The 20,275-nt window shown below is 49.7% G+C and overlaps 2 protein-coding genes across 2 annotated transcripts; one reads left to right on the top strand and one right to left on the bottom strand.

Moving 5' to 3' along the window:
• The first annotated feature begins 4,751 nt into the window (after positions 1-4,751).
• Positions 4,752-6,518, top strand: LOC123811145 (cytochrome c oxidase subunit 5B, mitochondrial). The gene is made up of 4 exons (XM_045827143.1): positions 4,752-4,909; positions 5,458-5,531; positions 5,703-5,802; positions 6,327-6,518. The coding sequence occupies exons 1-4, from the start codon at positions 4,807-4,809 to the stop codon at positions 6,437-6,439; spliced, it is 390 nt and encodes a 129-aa protein (XP_045683099.1). The 5' UTR covers positions 4,752-4,806; the 3' UTR covers positions 6,440-6,518.
• A 2,575-nt stretch (positions 6,519-9,093) lies between these two features.
• ACTR1B (actin related protein 1B) lies at positions 9,094-17,806 on the bottom strand. Its single transcript, XM_045827142.1, has 11 exons — positions 17,563-17,806; positions 15,481-15,545; positions 14,247-14,322; positions 13,079-13,204; positions 12,638-12,762; positions 12,200-12,416; positions 11,960-12,052; positions 11,694-11,868; positions 10,623-10,684; positions 10,347-10,387; positions 9,094-10,166 (listed from the first exon to the last, which is right to left on the bottom strand). The coding sequence occupies exons 1-11, from the start codon at positions 17,608-17,610 to the stop codon at positions 10,064-10,066; spliced, it is 1,131 nt and encodes a 376-aa protein (XP_045683098.1). The 5' UTR covers positions 17,611-17,806; the 3' UTR covers positions 9,094-10,063.
• Positions 17,807-20,275: the final 2,469 nt, after the last annotated feature.

The following is a 20,275-nucleotide window of genomic DNA, read 5'->3' on the forward strand; positions in this document are numbered from 1 at the left end:
TAGACCAATGGAACAGAATTAAGAACCCAGAAACAAACTCAAGTATATAAGGCCAACTAATATCTCACATGGGAGCCAAGCCTACTCCATGGAGAAAAGATGGTCTCCTCAATAAATTGTGCTGGAATAACTGGATATTCACAAGTAAAAAAATGAAACTGGACCTATATCTTATACCACATACAACAAATTAACTCAAGATGGGTTAAAGGCTTAAATGTGAGATCTGAAACATGAATTGCCTCAAAGAAAACATAGAAATGAAACTCCTTGACATTGGCCAACAAAATAAAAAAATAAAGAAGTGGGACTACATAAAATTAAAAGGATTCTGTAACAGTGAAAGAAACCATCAATAAAGTGAAAAGAGAACCTATGGGATGGGAAAAAAATTGCAAACCACATAGCAGATAAGGGGTTAATAACCAAAACTTAGAGCTCATACAGCTCAATGGCAAAAAATACAACTCAATTGAAAGAATGGGCAAAGGACCTGAACAGACATTTCTCCAAAGAAGATTTACAAAAGGCCAATAAGTACGTGAAAGGATGCTCGACATCACTAATTATCAGGGAAATGCAAATTAAAACCACAATGCAATAAAAGCACACCTGTTAGAAGAATCATCATCAAAAAGAGGAGATAACAAATACTGACATGGGTGTGGAGAAAAGGGAACCCTTGTGCACCATTGGTGAATTGTGCAACTCTTGTGTACCTGTAAATTGGTGTGCCCACTAATGGAAAACAGTATGGAGGGTCCTCAAAAAATTAAAAACAGAACTACCATATGATCCAACAATTCTATTTCTGGGACTATATCCAAAGATAATGAAAATGCAAACTTGATAAGACATCTGCAACACCATGATGCTGCATTATTTACAATAACATGGAAACAACCTAAGTGTCCATGGAGCAATGAATGGATAACAAAGTTGTGGAATGTAAATTATTATTCAACCATAAAAAATGAGGAAATACTACCATTTGCAACATGAATGGATCTTTCTTTTTTAAAGATTTTACTTATTTATTTTTACAGAGAGGGGAAGGGAAGGAGAAAGGAACAGAAATATCAATGTGGGGTTGCCTCTTTCATGACCCATGCTGGAGAACTGGCTCGCAACCCAGGCATGTGCCCTGACTGGGAATCGAACCTGTGACCCTTTGGTTCAGTCTAGTGCTCAATCCACTGAGCCACACCAGCCAGGGCACGTGAATGGATCTTGAAGGCATTATGCTAAATTAAATAAGTCAGAGACAGAAAATCAAATACTGTGTGATGGCACTTATATGTGGAATCTAAAAACCCAAACTCAAAAGAAAAAGAGAACAAAGTTGTGGTTAGAGAGGTGGGGTCTATGGGTGGGGGCAGGGGGAATTGGAGGAAGGTGGTTCAAAGTTACCAAGTTCCAGTTATAAGAGAAGTACTGGGGATGTGATGTACAGCATGATGACTGTAGCTATCACTGTTGTATGATATATAGAATTGTTAAGAAAATCTGAAGAATTCTCATTGCAAGAAATTTCCCTTCATGTTTCTTTCTTTTCTTTGTATTGTATCTGTATGCTGAACCTATATGGCAGTTATTTTACAATATATATAAATTAAACCATCATGCTGTAGGCTTTAAGCTATACAGTGATGTATGTTAATTATTTCTTAATAAAACTGGGGAAGGAAAAGTTGTGTTTCTAAGAGTCCTTTGCATAGTGGCCTTAGTGATAACATTGACTCAGGGGAGTGGGACTTTAGGTAAGGTCCTTTAGGCTTTGGTGCTTCCCAAGCCATCTTGTATGAAGCTGCTTATTCTTCCAAAGACCAGCCTGGAGTGACACTTTCAATTATTTTATTCATTTATAGCTTTCACTATATGTTAATATAAAGTGGTATCTCCCTTCCTAGGCCCCATGCTGACAGCAGTTACAGGTGACCCATTTTGGATTTGTGGCAGCTGCATGAAAATGTTTGGTTTGGCTTGACCTAGCTATTTGGTCTGAAGGATTCTAGCTCTCAGCAGGCTGCTGAAAGTTCAGCCACTTTGCCACATTTTCCTCAGGCTTTTCTAGGGGACCCTTGAGTATAGGCTATTCATGACTGATGCATATCTGTCCCAGCCTGTACGCAGCAACTGTCCCCCCTCACCCGTTGTAATAAAAATCTGACCATACAAATGCTATTGTTAGTGGTCAGAGCCTCTGTGGTCCAGTCAGAGCTCAGAGCTGCTTGTGCCAGCAACAGAAATGCAGATTGAGTACCTTTTGTGATCCCATAGCTTCAGACTTGTGTGAACTCTGGTCAAACTAAGAACCTCCTCCACTCCACTTTCTTGTGATAGATTCAAGGCAGAGACCAAGTTTTGTTCATTTTTTTTTCATGAAAAGGAAGTGTTTATTTAATGCTATACAAACTTAAAGTAGTGACCTATGTCTTCATCAAAATCCTAAAGTCCCTTAAAACACCCACAAACACACACACTCCTTTCTTTCCCCTTTGCCCAGTCTGGGGTACCATATCTCAGGAAAAGAAATAGAAGTCTGAAGCTCAGGCAATTCCCAGTTCATCCCAGTACTCCATCTCGGCTGGTGGGCCTCCCTTGGTTCCCGGCACCATCAGCTGTGTCGCCAGGATCTCTGCTAAAGCCGGGTGGTGGTTCCCCCTTCTAAAGCTGGAGGGGGGCCCCACTCTGTCAAAGCCATAAGGTTCTCCTTTCTATTGCCACAGCTGAGTAGTCCTCTCTGCACAATGGCTGCAGGAGTTTCCACTCAGCCGAAACCATGTGGTTCTCCCCTTCTCAATGGCTGTGGGAATCTCGAATCTGCCAAAACTGCGTGGTCCTCTCTCAAGTTTTATTCATTTTTGAACAATGACCACCTTTGGCCCATGGAAAGTATTCAATATAATCTCCATAACATTCAAAGTCTCTGCAAATCAATTAGATAAACAACTGAAATTTCTCACTGGTCTGCTGAGAGGTGCGTTAGTAGGCGTTTCTTGGGAGTTTTGTGGTCAATTAGGATGGGAAAACTCTGGTTTAAACCACAGGTAAATTAAACAGGATTCTTTGCCTCACTCCTAATCAGAGGCTTTAATATGCTACAATATGTATCTCCAAGAGGGTGGTCATCAAATGCAGAGGGTGTCCTGACCAAGTCCTTTTTATGGAAAGCTTCTCTTGAGACTAGGGTTTCATGGAATATATTTTGGGAAATACTAATCTAGTCTAATTATAGTTTTACTGATGAGGAAATGGTGGCAAAAAAAGGTTAGGGGGGACTGACTGGTGGGGTTCCATCTCAGAACCTCTGTCTTCCAGACCAAGGCTCCACCCCCCGCCCATCTAAACATCTAATCAAGGGTACATATCAACTATAGATTCTCGGGAATCATTCTTAGGATTTAAGAAAAACATTTCAATTTAATGTTGAGGGGTTACAATGGGGTGGGGGGTGGGGGTTGAGGAGAAGGGAGTAACAGTGGAAGCCCCTGAAAGCAACACCCAGCTTCAGATGATCAAGAAATTTTTGGCTTCAGAATAGAGTTCATTTTTTTTTCTTGGTGGAGAAGACACTAATGAAGACCAGCTGTACTCCTGTGAAGAAATGCTCCACCCAGGCCCTTTTAAAAATATAATCTGCAGGAGACAGGTGGGAACACCTGGGACTTCCACCCTCCCCAATTTGCCTCAAATTGACCACCACATTTCAGAAGCCCTACAAAACAGGTTTGTGTATTCTGTCCAAGAAGTAAGTACACTAAAATTTATTTGACCTTATTATATGCGAGGCCTCTGCAAGGCACTGGGGATTTCAAAGAGGAATACAGCATAATTCCTGTTCTAAAGGGATTTTCTATCCGGAAGGGAAACAGATATGGCACAGGTAGGGAGTCAGACCGTGAGCGGGCTACATTGACGACGTTAACCACATTCAAGGAGCTGATGGAGGGCGGTGTTCGCAAAGCCTTTTAATGCCCATCCTGCTACGAAGCTTGCACACCTTAGCTTGTAGGCCATGAGGAGCTAAGGAAGACCTGTTCCGTTTTAAAGAGAGAACTCTGGTCACACAATGTTCTGTGACTCTGTTTCCCATCATCAACTCCCCTTCCTGCTGCCCTTCCTTGGTGATAATCTCCCGTTGTGGCCAATCTCTCACCCATCACCAAGGGCCTTGGTCCTGGAAGGGGTCCTAAACCTGGCCTTACTCTCCTGCCCCTCACCACCTGTGATGACTTCATCACCTCCACACCCCGGAACCAGGAGACTGATGCCAGCACTGCGGGTAGGTTCTGCCTGAGTTCTTGCAGACCAGGCCAAAGCAACTTCGCGACGGCTCCCACGCTGCCAGAAGAATCAACGTCACAGTGAACAAGCATAACATTCGGGATCCAGCAAGCCTCCTGACAGACGCGGGATTAATGACTTTCCACAACAGCCTCCACATTTACCGAGCACAACTATCAAGCAACACGCACAGGAACGCCAGTGTGGCTGCCCCATTCCACCAACGAGGATACGGGGTCCCGCGGACGCAAACCGCGCTGTTCCAAATCACACCATCCAGAACTGAGACCGTAACCACACACCGAAGCTTCCGCGGGGTCGCAACAGGAAAGCGAGACAGCGCTGGACTTGCGCATTATTTTTGGTACGCTGGCAGTCACTAGAAAGGGGCGGATCCTGGCATGGCTAAAGCGGCAGCCGGCGGAAGTGGACGGCGGCCGCCAAGGCGGAAGGAGCTCTCTCAGGAAGTCCCGCCTGTCTTCGGGGCTGCCCCGGAAGTGTAGTGTTGTAGCGGACGCGATGGCTTCAAGGTTACTTCGCGGAGCTGGAGCGCTGGTCGCACAGGCCCTGAGGGCTCGCGGTCCCAATGGGGTAGCTGCGGTGCGCTCCATGGCGTCTGGAGGTACTCGTCCCGCCGGTCGCGTCAGGGCCGGGCGCAGTGGTCTTCCCCGGGTCGGGGGTCCTAGTGCAGCACAGCGGGCCGGCCTTTCAGCTCCTCTGGGCCCCAGTGACCGTGCCCGAGCCCCGCGAGCCTCAGGTTCCGCGGGCATTTCCCTGTTCCTCCCGGCCGCCGCTGCAGCAGCCCACCTAATTGACCCTGCTGCGACAGAATCCTAAATGGAGGTGCCAGGTGACCTTGTTGGGGAGGGTGCTGCAAACGCGATGGGGAAGGGCTAAGCCGCCCTTCAGACCCGCGCGCAAAGTTGACTCTGATTTATCTGCCTTTACAAAAAAAAGTGTCGAAAAATCGGTCTTGGTGGTTGGGGGAAGAAAGGATTTCCCGGGTGCTGTAGCTTTTGGGGATCATGACTCTGGTACTTACGGGACAGTGGGTAAGGGTAACCTTTAGGAGCTTGTGAGCCCACTTAAACAGTACGCGGAAACTTAACTTTTGTGCAGTTTCTGCCTTGATCATTCAGACGATATCATAATTCATGTATCTTTTTTTAGGTGGTATTCCTACAGATGACGAGCAGGCGACTGGTCTGGAGAGGGAGGTCATGATGGCTGCGCGGAAGGGACAGGTGAGAAACTGCTTTCTGTGTCTTCTCTGGACCTCATGGCCTTGGTTGGGACCAGAGCACTCTCCGCTCTGGGAACGTTTGATCCAGGAAACCTGACTGTGGGAACAGTAATGCTAGCCCCTGAAGGGTAGGGGTCCTCTGGTATGATGGCTCAATTCTTGTTTTTTTCAGGACCCATACAATATGATAGCCCCAAAAGCAGCTTCAGGCACCAAGGAAGATCCTAATTTAGTTCCCTCCATCACCAACAAGCGAATAGTGGGCTGCATCTGTAAGTACCTCACCACTATTTTCTTATTCATTTGTTTAATATACTCTACTATACAGGATGTCTGTAAGCTCCTTCAGATCTTCTGTGTGTAAAGAGAATATGTTTGTAAATAAGTTGTTCTAAGGATCTCAGCCCTTTCAGCCCTTCTTATGCCCGAGTAGGTCACCCTTACTGTGAGGAGGCTCACTGGAGATGTGACGTGAGGAGTATTCATCCAGAAAATTCTGTATTTCCTCTCTGCCAGACATCATTTTAGGCACTAGGATTACATATCAGAATGACCCTGCTTTGGGATTCTACGTAGGCAGGGGAAATGTTAGAATCTATATTGACTTCGATATATGGTCACTTTACTCACAGGTAAACTCAGGCCTCAGTTTCTTCACCTGAAAAATAGGGAGGAGAGCTTGAACTGATCTCTTAAAATATCAACCATAATTTTGTGTCTCGGAGGTGTCTGAGGAAAAGAGATGTTGAAAGTTTCTTCTAGACTAGATGGCCTTCAACCACCTTTTTCCTTTTAGGTGAAGAGGACAACAGTGCTGTCATCTGGTTCTGGCTGCACAAAGGCGAGACCCAGCGATGCCCTAGCTGTGGAACCCATTATAAGCTGGTGCCCCACCAGTTGGCCCACTGAGCCCCGACAATAACTCACAATGTGCTGTAAAGTTTCTTGTCTCCGATAAAGACTGGCCATTGCTTTGGCTCTTCCCATAGTTGGCTGGTCTTATTTCTGTGTTTTTGGAGAGATACGGGTAATTCTTACATCAGGAATAGCTCTCTGTTACTACTAGCTTGCTCTCCGCTTGTGTACACTGGAATTGACAATCTCATAATGCTGTGATTGGGACTACCTGGTACTGGGGGATATATGTGCTGTGGAGTCAGACTGATTGGACTTGAAATATTGGCCCCATCATTTAACTTTGTCACTGGGGACATGTTTTCTGAGAGTACATTATAAAGAGCCTGGCAGACGGTAGGTCCTCAAGTATTGTTACAAAGACCGGGTGAACTTGTGAGATTTTTGGGGGGGTTTTGAGGTCTTGAGGGACCCAGGTTCAAAGCACAGTTAATGGAGCTACCATCACAATTCAGAATATGGGACAGTTCCAGAAACCAATGCCTAGGTTTTGTCAACAAATACATTGCAAAGAGAAAACGAGGGAATACCTACAGAATGAAGTGGATGTGAGAGAGATAGCAAGCAAGTGCAGTGGCCAAACTTGTTTGGGTATTGATTTGAAAAACTTACTGTAAAGAAAAAGAAATTGGAATAATTTGAACTCTGGATATTTGATGTTTAAGAATTTATTACATTTTTAGGTCTTCATTTTTTATGCTTTAGAGATACATACTGGGGTACAATATGCCTGGGATTAGGTTTAAAACTGGGGAGAAGAGGCAGAAGTGGTTTGGAGTGTGATTGATCCCTCATAGCCAGGTAGGTACATGAGGGGGTCATTGTTCTTTCTGCTTTGGTGTGAGTTTGAATTTTGCCATAATAATGAAACAGCACCAAAAAATAGTTCTGTCCATATCCCCAATCCCAACACCATAAGGTTCTTCTAGCCTTACCAGCTTCTCACCTGTAGCTTTGCTCTAGCAGTGAGAAACCTGGCGGGGCCAGAGCTCTAACCACATCATCCCTGCCAACAGAGGGAGGAGGGAGGGTGCTGCATAGTGCTTAGCTTAAAGGATGGGATTTTGACATACGGGAAAGCCATTCCTAGCATGGAATGGCATGAGTAGCAGCTGGCAGACAAAGCAGGGCATGATGATGCAGAAGCCTAAAACAGCGACAGGACAGATCCCAAAGGGCCTGAATTAAATGCAATAATGTGGTTCACGAAGGTGATCTCACCAGGCAGTGGAGAACTGTTTAATGTTTTGGATTAGGAAGTGGCAAGACCAAGGCTATCTGGGCTTTAGACCCAACAGCAAATGAATTGGTGGGGAAAATGGAGCTATGATCTTGAGCCAGGGTAGTAGAGGCCCTCATGGAAAAGAAATGATGGGTAGGAAAGGTATTACAGAAGCAAAAGAACTTGGTGAGTGACAGAATGTGGAGGAGGTAAGGAAGAGGGAGGACCCACACTAATAGGGCTCCAACTTGGATGGTTGGCAGAAAGTGGCACAAGAACAGAACCCCAAGGGTTCTCTGTAAATTTTGTTTCCCCCTTGAGGGCAGCTATGGGCTTAACTGCTTTCTGAAAACAAAGGCTCACAGAATGCCCTATGAAGACAGGTTGGACAGAGTAACCTCTCCCCTTCTGCATGATCTCAGTTCTGGGCTCTCCCTCAGCTCCACTCATTCCAGTTACCTTCAACACTCAGCTATGACAGCCACCCTCCCATAGCAGGCTGCCCATCACCCAGTACATAGCCAAAAATTGGCAAGGCCCTCCCTGTGCAGGCCTCGCCCCCTAACCTTTTTGGTGTATCTTGCATTCTAAACAGAGACCACTTTCTCTTCCCGGCTGACTTTGTGTCACTCAGGTCTGTGCCTTTTGTCCCAGTGGTCCCAGGTGTCTCCTCGAGCTCTTACCTCCGCCAGGAACACCCTCCTCTCCCATACCTGGTTAACTCTTCCTGGACCCATGCAAGTAAGCCTGCCCCTCCTTCAGGCCCCACAACTACTGAAATGGCCTGTTCTTCCTCCCCTGACCTGTATGTTTTTGGGGGCAAAGATATGTTTACCATTGTCCACAAACATATGGACCCTCCTGGTATACTGTAGGTTTTCAAATTCTTGAAGGAAGGAAAGGGCAGACACTCTGGTGTCTCCTCGCTGCTCCATCCATGGCCCTTTCTGTCCTCAGCTTCTACCTTCAGAGCCCAGCTCATTGATAGCCTTTGCCATCTCCCCTTATCTCCTTCCTCACTTGTCTGAACTCTGAGTCTATTACTGTGGGTCCATCAGCTTTAGCCACCTGTGAGTGGGGCAGCAAAGGTGTTCCAACAGGTGAGGACTCAAAGGCACCAAGCCCAGCCCCACCTGCCAGGAGGCCCTGTCCAGGAACAAGGCAGAGGAGAGCAGCTTTGTCCTCTGCTGCTTGTGGAAGACCGCAGCAAGTGGGTAATGAGCCTCAGGAATTCTGGCACCAGGCTGAGAGCCCGGCCTCCTGTGCCACATTGCCCCCCCCCCCCCCCACCACTAAAACCTTTGGCGCTCTGAGCCAGAGCTGGTACCATGCTGCATTCTTGCCTGTCCTTTCTTTCATAGTCCCCAGGGATGGGTGAGCAAACAACAGCATAAAAACCACAAGAAAAGAGAGCCACACACTGGGCCTTGTTCATAATTATTACTATAATGATTTACAAAAAAGTTTTTTTCAGGCAACTGGGTAAAATTACTGTACATATCTGGGAGAGGGAGGTGGGGGACCTGGCCCAGGGTAATGAAGATCTTCTGGGAGAGGAATTGTGCCCCCTCAACCCTCTGGGTCTGACTCCTGATTAAGTGGCTTCCCCTCCCTCAACAAATGAAGACCATTAACTCTTACCCCGTCCAGGGTACTGGGGTAAAGGAGAAGGAGCAGCAAGTCAGTGAAGTGCTTTGAAGGGGAGAACACAAAAGACTGGCTGTCTGAAAGTCCCCCCCCCGCACACACACATTCTGTGCTGGCTCCAACCCTGGGCCAGAACCCCTTACTGGGGAGGGCAGACTGCCCACTGTTAAGCCTGCCCCAAGGCATCTACTCAGGAAGACGGGGACAGAGTGTGGAAGGTCAGGGATGCCCAGGAGTGGCTGGCCCTTTGTGCTACCCTGTCAGATCAGGAAGAGGTGGCATGAGAAACTGATACACCAGTGGGGAGCTGCCGGCTGCCCCCTCCTCTAACCTACTCCCCAAAGCTAGTTACACAGGCATCCAGGCACTCGGCTCTGGGAGAGACCCTGTCAGAGGAAATGAGGGCATTTGGGTGTCTGGCCTTAGAGCTCAGGGAAGCAGCCTCAAGGGTTAGAGCCAGGAACCGTAGGTCTAATTGGCCCTGCCAAGGGGAACAACCAGAACCACCCAAGGCCGGGCTCCTCCATTCAAGATGCCCACCCCTGCGGCTAAACATTACCATGTCTGTGTGTGCATGCGTGCGTGTGTGGAGGGCAGTGCTGCAGGGAAGCGCTGTTGCACCACCTGCCCAGGTTCAGGGCATGCAGCGGACCCTACGCCTGGTGCGTGAGCCCAGCCCAGAAGGGGTTAATGGCTCTGGCTCCCCTTTCCTCCCATTCTCCCAAGCGTTGCCCCCTCCTCCTTGGGCACTAGAAGGTTTTGCGATGAATAGCACGAGCACCATCTTCTTCGTACTCTTTCTTGGAGACCCACATCTTCTTAAAAGTGTCTAGTGAGGCCAGGATGGAGCCACTGCGAGGAGGGAGGGGTGGTGGTCTTATGGATGGCCACCCTCCCTGTGCATGCAGCGTTCTGTTTCCCTCACCTGGGAGGGAAATCCATCCACCTCCACCCGGCCTGGGCCAACCCTGGGAGAAGTGTCCAGGGCAAAATGGTTTCCTCCCAGAGCCCTCCCTGTGAGCTCTGCCTTACCCGATCCACGTGGAATACAGCCGTTCCTGAGGTGCAGAGATCTAGAGGGAGCAAGGGGCAACTAAGTGCCTGTCCCCCACACAGCAGCCCCTGTCCCAGCCTTGGGGGTGATTCCCGCAGGGCACGAGGCCAGACAGCTAGTGGGAGCAGGGGAACAGGCGAATGGGAGAAGCAGCTGGGCTGGAAATGAGAGGGCCTCTGGAGGTGGCATGTGCCTTCTCCTGGGTCATGGTTGCTAGGGACCCGATGTCCCACGGGCACTCTCCACAACCTCACCTTGATTTTGACGTCCTTTGGGGCAAGCTTCTTCACTTCACTGAGTAATCGGTCACCAAAGCCTGTGAACACAAAGCTGGCTAGCCTGGGGTCCCCATCCAGCCTTTACCACTAGCTCCCCCATATCTCACCTGGTGCCCCCCAGTCGCTACCCTCCTTTCAGGAGTTCTTTCCAGGACTAAGGGTAGGCATGAGCCACTCCAAGGGCAAAAAAAGACCCAGCACCAGGCCTACAGGGAGTCCAGCCTCCAAAGAGAGACATGAGATGGGGCCCCAAGTCACAGGTTTGCCGTCCCCTCATGTTCATCACCCAATGCGCCAGCAGCTAAAACCCGACAGAAGCAAAATCAAAGGCTAATGACAAACCAGGAGAAAACAGCTACTGGTTTGGTAGATAGGCAAAGATCCCACACGGTGTCAGGCTGGCAGTGGGCACAGCTCTCAGAAGGGACACCTTGGCAGGACCCACCAAATAACAAAGGCACATCCCCACTCTGACTCAGCAGTTCTACTCCAGGATTTACCCATTAGTATATTCTCAGCATGCGAAATGACAGTGCGGGAGAGTACTAATTAGAAATGACTGCCACTCTCTCAAAGGCCATCAGCAGGATGTCTGCGTGGCACTTCCACTTAGTGAAACACTGTACAGCCAGGTGAGAGAACTTACACAGGTGGTAAAAGACCTTCCAGATATGATGCTAAAGGAGCCATACATGGTCAGGGCCCGTACAACATGCTACAGTTTGTACATGGGGGTGGTGCACATCTGTTACATGTGCTGGGAGGTCATTGACAGCTGCCTGAGAAACCGGCAAACCCTGTGTGGAGGGAAGGGCCGACCAGGATAACAGGGAAAGGACACTTCGTCTAACACAGTTTAGATCTCATAAATTTATCACCCACTTACAAAGTGAATAAAATATAATTTTAAATTTTACTCTTAAAAAAACATTTGCTCACTGAGCACCAAGAAACTACTAGAAAACAGGCCATATGCCGGCTGCAGGGGAAGGTCCAGCTAGCTGTCCTTGGCTCCGGAGCCGACCCCCACCTCCCGAACCAGGGCACCTTTGAATAGCGTGGAGCCACCAGAAAGCACGATGTTGGCGAACAGTGTGCGACGCAGGTCCAGGTCAGATTTGTGGATGGCGAAGGCCAGCACCTCATGGAGTCCCTCGCTTTCATCCCCTATCAGGTCTGGCTGGAACAGCAGCTCGGGAGCCCGGAATCTTGCAGGCCCCACCTTTGGAACACAGGATTGAGACAGGCAGTCCTTCTCCCCCTCCAGGTCCCAGCAGCACCACTGCCACCCAGGGCCGGGCCTGGTGACTTACATCAAGCATGCTGCCATCTGGCAAGGTGTACTGCACCTTCTCTGTCTCCAGAGCCTCATCCTTTTGAGGGTTGATAGACAGGTAGCAGGCTCTCTGCAAGGGGGTGGGGGCAGGGACACACCCTCAGAAGGCTGCAGACTGGGGCACCCACACCCAGCGTTCCACCTCAAGCCTTCGTCCTGCTCCCTCCCCTGCCATTTGCCCTCCAGGTCATATTGACACCCTCATGCCCTTCGTCACCTCTTTGATGGTCCGAACAACCTCAAACTCAGCTGAGGTGTGAAAGTCGACACCTTCCTTGCGCAGCAGCAGCCGGAGATAGCGGGAGACGTCTCGGCCAGCAATGTCCACGCGCATGATGGAATGCGGCATGGCAAAGCCCTCGTAGATAGGGACGGCATGGGTGACCCCGTCCCCCGAGTCTAAAACCACTCCTGTCGTGCGTCCTGTTGCATACCTGTCAGCAGGTCAGCACCCCTTCACCTCAGCCAGTAAGGCATGGGGACCCCCCACTCCTGAAGGGAACCCTGGGACAACTGCATGATCTGGTCTGAAAAGGGGACATGAGGAACTCCCTAAAGGAATAACCATCCGGGGGCTGTTTCTACAGGGAAGTCAGACATCTGGTCGCCTTGAGCAGGATGGCCCCAGGGAGGATAGGGACTTGGGACCACTCACAGGCTGAGTACGGCCTGCATGGAGATAAACAGGGCCGGCACGTTGAAGGTCTCAAAGAACACCTCTGCTGCCTTTTCCCGGTTCTTACTCGGGTTGAGTGGGGCTTCCGTTAGAAGAACAGGATGCTACAAGAGATGGCAGAGTTGTGGGCGTGTGCACAGACAGTATGTTAAGCTCTAAAAGGATCTTTCCAGACAGCCAACCCCCTTGCCCCCTGCTCTGAGTACACATGGTTGCAGCCTGATGTCCTTCTTGAGGGCACTTTCCTGTCACCTGCTGGCAGTTATTCTTCCAAAGAGCCAGCTCTCTTTGGAAGTGAAGAGGTGGCAGGCCCTGTCAAAATGCAGGAAATATAGGAACCTGACCAACGGAGAGCAGAGCAGGGAGGGCAAAGGGCAAAGCGAGAGGATTTGGAGCTTGTGGGAGGCCTGGCTGCCACACCTCCTCAGAGAAGGTCTGCAGCTGGTCCTTGGAGTAGACATACTGCCAGATGCGCTCCATGTCATTCCAGTCCCGCACCACGCCATGCTCCATGGGGTAGCGCAGGGTCAGCAGCCCCCGGTGCTCCTGCAGAGGAGAGGTGGAAAGGCCAGTGTGGCCCCGGGCCCCTCACCCAGGCATTGCTTTCTGCCTTCCAGGAAGCTGCACCTTCAGCTGCCCTGAGTAGAACCACCGCTGTTTACTGGGTGTCCCCATGCACCGTGGCAGGTCCTGAACTCAGTGTAGCTCAACTGTCTGGCAGCCTCTCAGGATCTCAGAGCCCAGCCAGCCTCAATGGGCCAGGGACAAGGGAGGGTGGTGACACGCTTCCTTCCATCATCCAGTCCCTCCTCTTCCTCCCCTGACCATGCGTCTCTACACTCACTGCCAGCATGTTCTCCCCTTCTCCCCACATTGCCCAGCTTCCATCTCCATCACTCACAGTCACTGCTCCCATCAGTGGCGGTACAGTCCCCTCCAGTGGCCACCTGTCACCCCACCCCCACTCCTCCCAGCTTCCCAGCCAGCGCTCATGTCTCCTGCATGGATTTGCCTTCCATGTCCCCCACAGTATGCCCCTTCTTGCCAAGCACCACACAGCCTCTCTCTCTCTACTGACTCATCTCCTGAGAGCCCGTCTTACCCCAACTCAGGCCCCAGACCCTGGCACCCCACATTATGTTTTGCAGGTGCCTAATCTGCACTTGTTTTTAATTCTCCCACCCCACATTTGCTCCTCCTGAAGGCCTCTTCTGGCTGTGTGGCCCCTGGCAAGTCACCCCAGCTGGGGTGCAAGAAGTGGCTCCACAGCTCTCATTGTGACCAATTATCAAGTCTGGGTAATTCGGACTCTTAAGTCACTTTTTACATCAGTTCTTTCCTCCACAGCTTCCAAAAGACAGGGCATGAAGTGGTCTAACTGTTCCCCTTCTCCCTGCCCACAGGAGCCAGTACCTTATTACAGGGCAGAGTTCTTCAGAGCTGAAGCTGGGGGAGTCCAGGGCCACCTGGCACATGGCTCAGAGATCAGAGTCCCAGGGGCCTCTGCAGTACAGCTCTGCCCCCAGCAGATGCTCCTGGGACTATAAAGACCCCAAACCCAGGAAAATGCAGGTTCCACAGGTGTTACCTCTGCTTTTGGTCCAATGAAGATGTCACCTTCCAGGGCTCCAGCCATCACCCGCATGTGCTTAGGGCGCCCGACACTGAGAGGACAGGTAAAGCCAGTGAGGTGGGTGGGGAGCACAGTTCAGCTCAGCCCAGGAAAACCAAGTCCTGCTCCAGTCATCAAGAGAATAACCTACTCCATAGCAACAGGATATGGCCATGAGGGAAAGGTCAGAACCCAGGGATATGGGATAAGGGACTACAGAGCAGGCCTTAGCAGGACAGAAAGCTCAGTGTCATAACAGGTGTTCCTCCCAGAGAGGGATGAGCTTTGGAATGTCAGCCCTCCACGGCCCATTCCTGGCAGTGGGTCCGTCAGCTTTTGCAGCTACAGCGACTCAGCCCACACTCTCGATGTTAGGAGGCCAAGCTGATGCCACTATCTGCAGCCCCAGGAAGGAAGGCCCCGGGCAGCTGGGCAGTGGCTCCCTTGTGTACCCCTCTCTCATCAGTTGATCCTGCCCCTTCCCACTGCTAGGGCTTCCCGAATAGAGATTATGAAATCTGACCCAAGTTCCCTGTGCATCAACAGGAATCTTATTTACACCCAAGTGGGGTTCAGAAAGGAAAGCTGGAGCCCTATTGGGTGTTCCACATGGGCTTATCTTCAGACTAGGCCTGTGGTCTTGGCACAACCAGCCACTTCAGGGGCCCCAGGACCCCCACCCCCAGGCTTAGGCTAATCACTCTAAAGCCTCCAGGATTTGTGAGGTGATACTGCTAAGGAGGGGAGTTCCCAGTGGGCTGGAGTAGCCAAAGGTGTACCCCAGGCTTTCTCCAGGTTTCACCTCCTCTGACCCCCGCCACTGCTGCTGGCACTATTCAGGGAAGTACCTTCTGGACTGAAAGAAGATATTTTCTAAAGTCTGAAAATAAATAAGACCCTAAGAAAACCTCTCCCAGGAGGAAGAGGTGGCCTTGCACTAATTCCCCATTCTTTCCCTTCTCTGAGTTCAGGTCTTTCTCCTGAAAAACTTCTCCCTTTTATTTTTGCTGCTGCTACCACGGCCTGTGCGTAGGGGAATGTTGGCAGCTTCTTCTCCCCAGCTCAGTGAGGGGCCAAATTCAGATTCCAAAGAGGAGGGTAAGCCCAGAGTCCTCACAGCGTCAGCCTCACAAATCTAGTGTCTTCCCTATCATTTTGGGTGAGGTTGGCCTCAAAGACACAGGACTACTGTTCTGGAAAGCACACTTACTAGTTTGGGAAACAGTATTTGGGAATCTGGTCTCCTGCAAAGCCAGCCTTGATCACCCCAGAACCCTGCAAGGAAAAACAATGTTTAGCCGCCTGCATTCACTCCCAAATTAAGGCAGTGCCTTGCAGTGGAGGGTGCAAGCTGCCTATCGATCATGACGGCAGCAGAGGAGGAAGCTGAGATCTTGCCCAGAGAGCAAGATTGTTTACAAGTACACCAGTGACTCAAAAAAGTGTGTGTGGGGACAATTTTGTATCCCTTCTCCCCCCAAGTTGACAATGTTTGTAGACTGGGGAAGGGAGGGAGGAAGCTACTGGGATATAGTAGGTAAAGGCCAGGGACCTGCTGAACAACCTACAGTTCACAAGCCAGTGTCTCATAGTCAAGAATTATACAGCCCAGAATGCCAACAGCAGACTGAGAGACCACTGCACACTCCAGGATTAGCTCCCGGCAAGAGGAATCCATGGCAAAGCTACTCCTGACAGCTGGCTAGAAGCAACCCCTAAATGTAGTTTTTTTCAACCGCCCTCCTCCTCCCAGCAGGCTGTGTCACATATAGGACCCATGGGAAGACCACAGACAAAGGAGGACTTGTGCTGCCAGATACCAGCTGGGACCTGGCATCTAGAACCCCTCACCAAGCCCTCTTCACACAGGTCTTCATCAAACACTTTGGGTCTGCAATACAGGAGTAACCATCCCCAAGTTACAGAGCAGCCAGAAGCCCAGAGGCACCGCGCAGGGGAACCTCTGAGCTCATAAGCTTGTTGATTAGCCTAAGTGAATTTCTGGCTCCCCAGAAGGGAAGTAGACTGGTCCTTCCTGTAGCCTGCTGGAGAGTATCCCCAAGCCCAGTTCTAGCCTTCTTATTAAACATCCCTGTTGTGGCTCAGGAAGCCTACATTGGTACACCAAAAAAGAACCACTCAGGGATGACATGTGGAAGTCATGTGGGAGGGAGACAGACCCCAGAAAAAGAAGGGAGTCATTATCAAAAACTCCAAGGCTTGCACTGGCCAGGTGGCTCAGCTGGTTGGAATGTTGGTTCATACACCAGAAGGTTGTGAGTTGATTCCTGGTCAGACTGAGGGATTGAGCCCTGGTTGGGGTGTGTACGGGAGGCAACAGATTGATGTTTCTCTCTAAAATCAGTGAACATGACCTTGGTGAGGATTAAAAATAGTAATAAAAACAAACAAATTCCAAGGCTCATCTACCAGAGGCAGATACCCAGAGCCATTCATTTTCTTCCTATGACCAGAAATTTCTGAGGACAAATCCTCAGAGGGCAGCTGACAGCACACTGAGCCCCACTGATGTAGGACAAGGCCACAAGGAAGCCAGGCCTCTTTTCTCTGAGGCTTCTAAACAATTATCCTCAACTGGTTATGGGTCCTGGGAAGAGAGGTCCTGAACTCTCTCTGTGCCCTGCCAGCTACAGCATCTCTGCTCTGCAAGGAGCACTTCAGGAAAGGGCAAAGTGGCCAAGTGGCCAGCCAGGTGGTGGTAGATTTGTGGCTGATACAGCTGAACTTGCATTTTTTTCTAGTCCCAGGAAAAGAGGGCAGTAGGGCCTGTCCACTCTGGAGGTCCTACCTGGGGGTGCAGCCTTTTGGGAAGGGCTATTGGGAAGGACTCCAGGCCAACCCTCTCCAAAAGATGAGGCCAGCGCTGTGCAAAAGGGCAAATACCATCCTTTCTCTACCATGAAGGGCAGACAGAGCCACAGCCTGAAGGACAGGGGTAAAGGGGTTGGGGTCGAAACCTGCCCAGTAACCCCATTCTCAACCAAGCAAGGTCCGGGGTACGTCCCCGCGCAGAGCAACCCGCTGTCACTCCTGCTCTCCCGAGATGTTCATCACCGACCAGCTGGGGAAGGGTTCGGGCAGGGGCTCCACGGCGCCGGGGGTGGGGCGGGGGGTCTGGCCCCAAGGCCCGGGCTACAGGGCCAAGCAGAAGCGCGGGATCCGGGCAGGCAGCCCACGGAGGACGAGCCCAGGCGGGTGGGGTCCCTCCCGGTGCTGCCGCGTAAGACCCGGCGGCGGGGCGCCCGCCTTCCCCCCGGCTGCCGGGCCTCACATTGTCGATGACCACAGGCTGGTTGGCGATGATGTCGTAGGACTCCATGGCTGGGCCGGGCCGGCCCTGCCCAGCAGGCAGGCCGCAGGAGGGACCAGCGGACCGGCGGGCGGGCGGACCGGACGCAGTGGCTGCAGACGCGGCGCCGCGCCCCTCCCACCGGAGCGGGCGCCTACGAGGGCGTCTCCGGAGGGCGCGCCCCGCGGCCAATCACCGCTCCCACCTGGGCCGATTGATCGCACCCGCCCGGGGCCGGTCGCGAGCAAAGGGGCTGGGTCGCGGGGCGCGGCCAGCCAATTGCGGTAGTTCAGAAGACCTGCCAGGCACTTCCAAGTTAGGATGCGCGGTGTGGAGATGACGTCATGGCCTCGCTCTTAAAGGGAACAAGGGTGAAGTCTGGCCGGTTGGAGGTCATCTGTCCTGGAAGATGTCTTCCTGACCCCCAGCACCTCGAAACACGCTCCTTCGTGATCGCGCAGTCCCCGAGCAGGCCGCGCTGGCTATTTCACCTAAAGCATTTATTGAACACTGAGGAGCGTCCTTTCTTTTGTAACAATTACAGTTTAGTGGTAACTTGGTAGCTGGGGTTTATCCAGCACTTGCTCTGGGGCTTGTGGATCACTTCTACCCACTTCGTATAGATTATATTAAATTGGGCAATAACTCTACCAGGTAATTGTATTGTTATTCCCATTTTACAAATGTGGACACCGAGAAGCCTGTCCACGGTTATGGAGCTAGCACTTGGGCAGCTTCCAGCTTCGCAGGTGTCCAAAGCTGAGCCATAGTGATTTGCCATCATATAGAAAAGTGCAGAAATCATAAGCCTACATTCAGTGTGTTATTACAATGAGGACACACATGTAACCATCACTGAGTTTAAAAAACGTCATGACCTGCACTTCAGTAGCCCACCACCCCTCTCAGTCACTGCCCTGTTTTTCCTCCCAGGTGACCACCCTCGTAACATTAACACCACCGGTTAATTTTGCCTATTTTAGAACTTAATGCAAATGGAATCATAGGAATGTGTTCATTTGTATCTGGTGTCTATGCATTCATAAAATGGGTCAATGTGCAGTTGTTTAAATTAATAAGGGAGTTCTATATAATCTGATATGAACCACAAGGGACATATGGTTAAATCAAAGCAAAGAAAGCCAGACGCCGTGTTCAGCATGTTTTCTATGTGAATGGCTTTGAACAGTCTATCAAGGACCTTCGAGACTGTAATATGAGAAAGGGATCATTGGTAGATGTGGGGGAGTGATGGGAGAATTCTTTTTACACTGTAAACTTTTGTATTGAATTATTTTTAACTTATGTATATATTGCTTTTTTCTTATTTTTTATTGTGCTAAAATACACATAACATAAATTTACCACCTTAACCATTTTAAGTGTATGGTTCAGTAGTACTAGAAAACAGTCATCATGTTGTGCTATCATTACCACCATCCTCTGTGCCCACTTAACACTGAGTCCCCGTCCCCTCTCGCCAGCCCCCGGCAGCCACTGCTCTACTTTCTGCTTCTACCAACTGGCTAAATGTTTCAGAGCTCTACACTGTTTTTCCATCGCAGCAGCACCATTAACAATGCACAGGGCTTCCAGTTTCTCCACATCCTCGCCAACATTTGTTAATATATATATATTTTTTTACAGCAGACATCCTAATGGGTATGAGGTGGTATCTAGTATCTCCTCATAGTTTCGATTTCCATTTCTCTAATGATTCATGATGTTGAGCATCTTTTCATGTGCTTATTGTCCATTTGTATGTCTTCTTTGGAGAGATAGCTATTCAAGTCCTTTGCCCATTTTCAAATTGGTTTATTTTTGTTGTTGCTGTTGATTTTTATAAGTTCTCTTTATATTCTGGATATTAATCCCTTATCAGATATACAATTTGCAAATATGTTTCCCATTCTGTGGGTTGCCTTTTCACTCTGTTAATAGAGGCTTTTTAAAAAGCCTTTAGCCTTTATTTATTTATTTATTTTTAGGGAGAGGGGAAGGGAGGGAGAAAGAGAAGGAGAGAAACATCAGTGTGTGGTTGCCTCTCACGCATCCCCAACTGGGGACCTGGCTCACAACCCAGGCATGTGCCCTGATCAGGAATTGAACTGGCAACCCTTTGGTTCGCAGGCTGGCGTTCAATCTACTGAACCACACCAGCCAGGGCTATTAATAGTGTCTTTTGATGCACACATTTTCAAAATTTTCATGGTCTAACTTGTCTATCTTTTCTTTTGTTGCCTCTGCCTTTGATGTCTGAGATACCAAATCCAATGTCCTAAAGCTTTTGCCCTATGTTTTCTTCTAAGACCTTTATAGTTCAAGTTCTTATATTTAGGTCTTTAACTCATTTGAGTTAATTTTTATGTATGGTGTTAGGTAAGGGTCCAGCTTCTTTCTTTTTCATGCAAATATTCAGTTTTCCCAGCACTGTTTGTTGAAAAGACTGTCTTTTCTTTTCTAAATGGTTTTGTCACCCCTGTCAAAGACCCTTGGTTCATATATGTGAGGTCTCTCTATTTTATTCCGTTGGTCTGTCTGTCTGTCTTTGTGATAAATTACTTTAAAATGAAATAAACTACTGAAGTGAAAAGTTGTCTACCTAACAGTCATTCATAGAAGGCCAGGGTCCTGGCTGTGAAGAAATTCCACAGACACTAGGACAACAGTGGTGGTGGGGTAGGGTGGGGTGAGG

The sequence above is a fragment of the Phyllostomus hastatus genome, unplaced genomic scaffold (genome assembly GCF_019186645.2).
Source record: "Phyllostomus hastatus isolate PE091 unplaced genomic scaffold, TTU_PhHast_1.1 phas_scaffold_78, whole genome shotgun sequence".
In the NCBI taxonomy this organism is placed as follows: domain Eukaryota; kingdom Metazoa; phylum Chordata; class Mammalia; order Chiroptera; family Phyllostomidae; genus Phyllostomus; species Phyllostomus hastatus.

Coding starts and splice junctions, on each gene's coding strand:
- LOC123811145 (XM_045827143.1), top strand. CDS start 4,807: ATGGCTTCAAGGTTACTTCGCGGAGCTGGAGCGCTGGTCGCACAGGCC. Junction 5,532..5,702: donor TGGCTGCGCGGAAGGGACAG/GTGAGAAACTGC, acceptor TGTTTTTTTCAG/GACCCATACAATATGATAGC. Junction 5,803..6,326: donor GCGAATAGTGGGCTGCATCT/GTAAGTACCTCA, acceptor TTTTCCTTTTAG/GTGAAGAGGACAACAGTGCT.
- ACTR1B (XM_045827142.1), bottom strand. CDS start 17,610: ATGGAGTCCTACGACATCATCGCCAACCAGCCTGTGGTCATCGACAAT. Junction 12,053..12,199: donor TTGTTCGGACCATCAAAGAG/GTGACGAAGGGC, acceptor ACCCCCTTGCAG/AGAGCCTGCTACCTGTCTAT. Junction 10,388..10,622: donor CAAAGGACGTCAAAATCAAG/GTGAGGTTGTGG, acceptor TGCTCCCTCTAG/ATCTCTGCACCTCAGGAACG.